The 2,659-nt window shown below is 42.6% G+C and overlaps 1 protein-coding gene across 1 annotated transcript; it reads right to left on the bottom strand.

Moving 5' to 3' along the window:
- Positions 1-26: 26 nt before the first annotated feature.
- Positions 27-1,241, bottom strand: LOC108627460 (uncharacterized; the record flags this gene model as incomplete). Its single annotated transcript, XM_018028745.1, has 1 exon — positions 27-1,241. A coding segment is annotated over exon 1 (1,215 nt), but the record flags the coding sequence as incomplete, so codon positions are not given.
- Between the last annotated feature and the right edge of the window lie 1,418 nt (positions 1,242-2,659).

Below are 2,659 nucleotides of genomic sequence, written 5' to 3'. Positions count from 1 at the left end.
CCTCCTCCTTGTAACAGAGAGCAGACCTGCACGCGTAGTTCTTCCAAGCGCGTTTTGTCAGGTGCACTCAAAAATACGTCGTCGACGTAGACGTCGTTCTCCATTACTGGAACTGCAAGCGGGTATTTACTTCCGTCTTGTCGCGCGAGTTCCAGCAACGTGCGCATCGACAAGTAAGGTGCACAGGCCGTACCGTAAGTGACGGTATTGAGTTCGAACGCAGTCAGTCGTTCGTCCTCAGGGCTGCGCCAAACGATGCACTGGAATTTTCTGTCCTCAGGGGCTACGAGAATCTGTCTGAACATCTTCTCGATGTCGGCTACCATCACGTACTGGTAAAGCCGCCAGTTTGTCAAAATTGCAGTGATATCGCGCTGCAACTTCGGCCCTACGTGGAGGATTTCGTTCAGCGAACTTCCGCCCGCTGATGCGCTCGATGCGTTAAAGACGACACGTAATTTCGTCGTAACGCTTTCTTCTCTCACTACAGCCCTGTGTGGTATATACGTTCGTGAAGAATCTATTGACCGCAATCTGGTCATATGATTCAACGACTCGTATTCTAACAGGAAATCGCTGCATGATTGAAGGAGCGCAGTATTTGGGTCCAGCTTCCGCCGCAGCCGAGTTAACGCGGAGAGCGCTATTCTGAGCGAGTCTCCTAACGCCTGTTCTGCATGCGGTTTTTTAAATGGAAGTCGGACTACGAAACGGCCTTCTTCGTTTCGTGTCACAGTCCTTTGAAAATGCTCTTCGCATTCGGCTTCTTCCAGGGTTTTGTGTGCGATAATCGGCACCGCTTCGATCTCCCAAAACTTTCGAATCGCATTGTCCAATGATTCGAGCACATTGCAATGCAATGAGCTTACTAGTTTGGAAGGTGAAGCACCCTGTACTGGTCCGGACAGAATCCAACCGAACGCAGTTTCTTGTGCAATTGGCAGGTCGTCGTTAATTCGACGTAATCCGCCTGTCAATATACGCGCATACACGTCTGCTCCTAGAAGTATTGAGGTGTCAGCACATAGTTTCGGATCAGCTAATTCAAGTCCCTTATATTGAGACAGAATCTCAGCTTGAATCCGCGGTGGAGTGTACGAGGTGATTTTCTTGACGATCATGGCACTCGCGGTTAAAAACGGCGTGTGGCCTCGTCTATCGCCAATACCAACCTCGGCACTATTTTTGATGAATGCGGTCCGTCCGCCCCCCAGTTCGGATATGGTAGCTGGAGTTCTCATCGTCGCGTTGACTCATCGGTATAAGAAACGTCGCACCGTTTCTTATACTCGAGCAATTCGAAATCTAACGCTTTATTAAAATTTAATTCGATAAGGCCGAGAAAACTCCGTAAACCTTCTTTTTTAATTTTAAAACGCCGTTCTTTAAACAAACTGTGTATTTTGTTAATAATTTAGAAATTTCAAAAAGTAAATTTTTGCGGTGTTACGTTAAAAGTGTTAAATTTAAGTGGCAATAGATAAATCTAAAGACAGGAGAAATATACCATCGTTCAGTGGTACTCAGTACAATGCGCGGAAACATCGAATCAGAAATTTATTGGACGAACTAAATTTGCTAAAAGTGATTGACGACGAACCCCCTGTTCCAGTGACCAGTAAGTGGAAAAGAGCTGAGCGAATGGTCAAGTGTGTTGTAGCGGAGTATTTATGACACTTACCTTAAGTATGATATATCCGATGCTACAGCTAAGACAATTTTGGGAAAATAATAATTTCAGGAAAAGGAATATGTATGTGCAAGCGACATATTCAAGCGATACTAGATTGTCTGTGTCCTAATAATGTTAGAGAGATGCAAAGTTTCTTAGGATTATCAAACTACTTTAGAAAATTTATTAAGGATTATTCAATTAAAACTAAACCTTTGCAAGCGTTGGTTAAAAAGAATGCTGAGTTTGTATTCGATAAAGCATGTATGAATGCGTTTCAAAATTTGAAAGCGGAATTGACTAGTCATTCAGTATTGTGTCTATACAATCCAGTGGCGGAAACAGAGTTGCATACTGATGCTAGTAGTTTAGGCTTTGAAGCCATTATGTTTCAGAAACAGGCTGACGGAAATATGGCACCTATAGGGTACTTCAGTAAGTCAACATCTGATACAGAACTAAATTATCATAGCTACGAATTGGAGACGTTAGCGATTGTTCGAGCAATAGAGCAGTTTCATGTGTATTTACAAGGTTAAGTTTTCGAGGTGTGACCGATTGTAATTCATTGGTATTAGCAATGAAAAAGATAAACATCAATCCGCGAATAGCTCGCTGAAGTTTATTTCTTTAAAATTATTGTTAGAGATTCGTGATTAAATAAGAAAGTTCCGCATGAGTTATATGCACTTCTAGAAACTTCGCAATTTATTTCTGGAAGATTGACGGTATCGTCAATCGCTGGAATTCAATGTTCCGGGAATTCGGAACATCAAATAGAAGAAATGCGAAGACAATAGTTAATCTCTTAAGCCGCTAGCCGCTCGGTCGACTCGTAAGAGTCCCGAGCGAAGAAATACAAATATACGGCACGCACACGAACAGAGAATTCTAAATTTAGAAATACCGCTATTATATTGATCGTGATCGGAATTCGATCATACGATCTAATAGCGAAGGAATTACGTAATAGCGCGAGACAATTCC

Source organism: Ceratina calcarata, unplaced genomic scaffold, assembly GCF_001652005.2.
Source record: "Ceratina calcarata isolate Rehan_Ccalc_2016 unplaced genomic scaffold, ASM165200v1 scaffold1250, whole genome shotgun sequence".
In the NCBI taxonomy this organism is placed as follows: domain Eukaryota; kingdom Metazoa; phylum Arthropoda; class Insecta; order Hymenoptera; family Apidae; genus Ceratina; species Ceratina calcarata.
The sequence above is the reverse complement of the archived record's forward strand: the minus strand, read 5'-3'. Positions and strand labels throughout refer to the sequence as shown.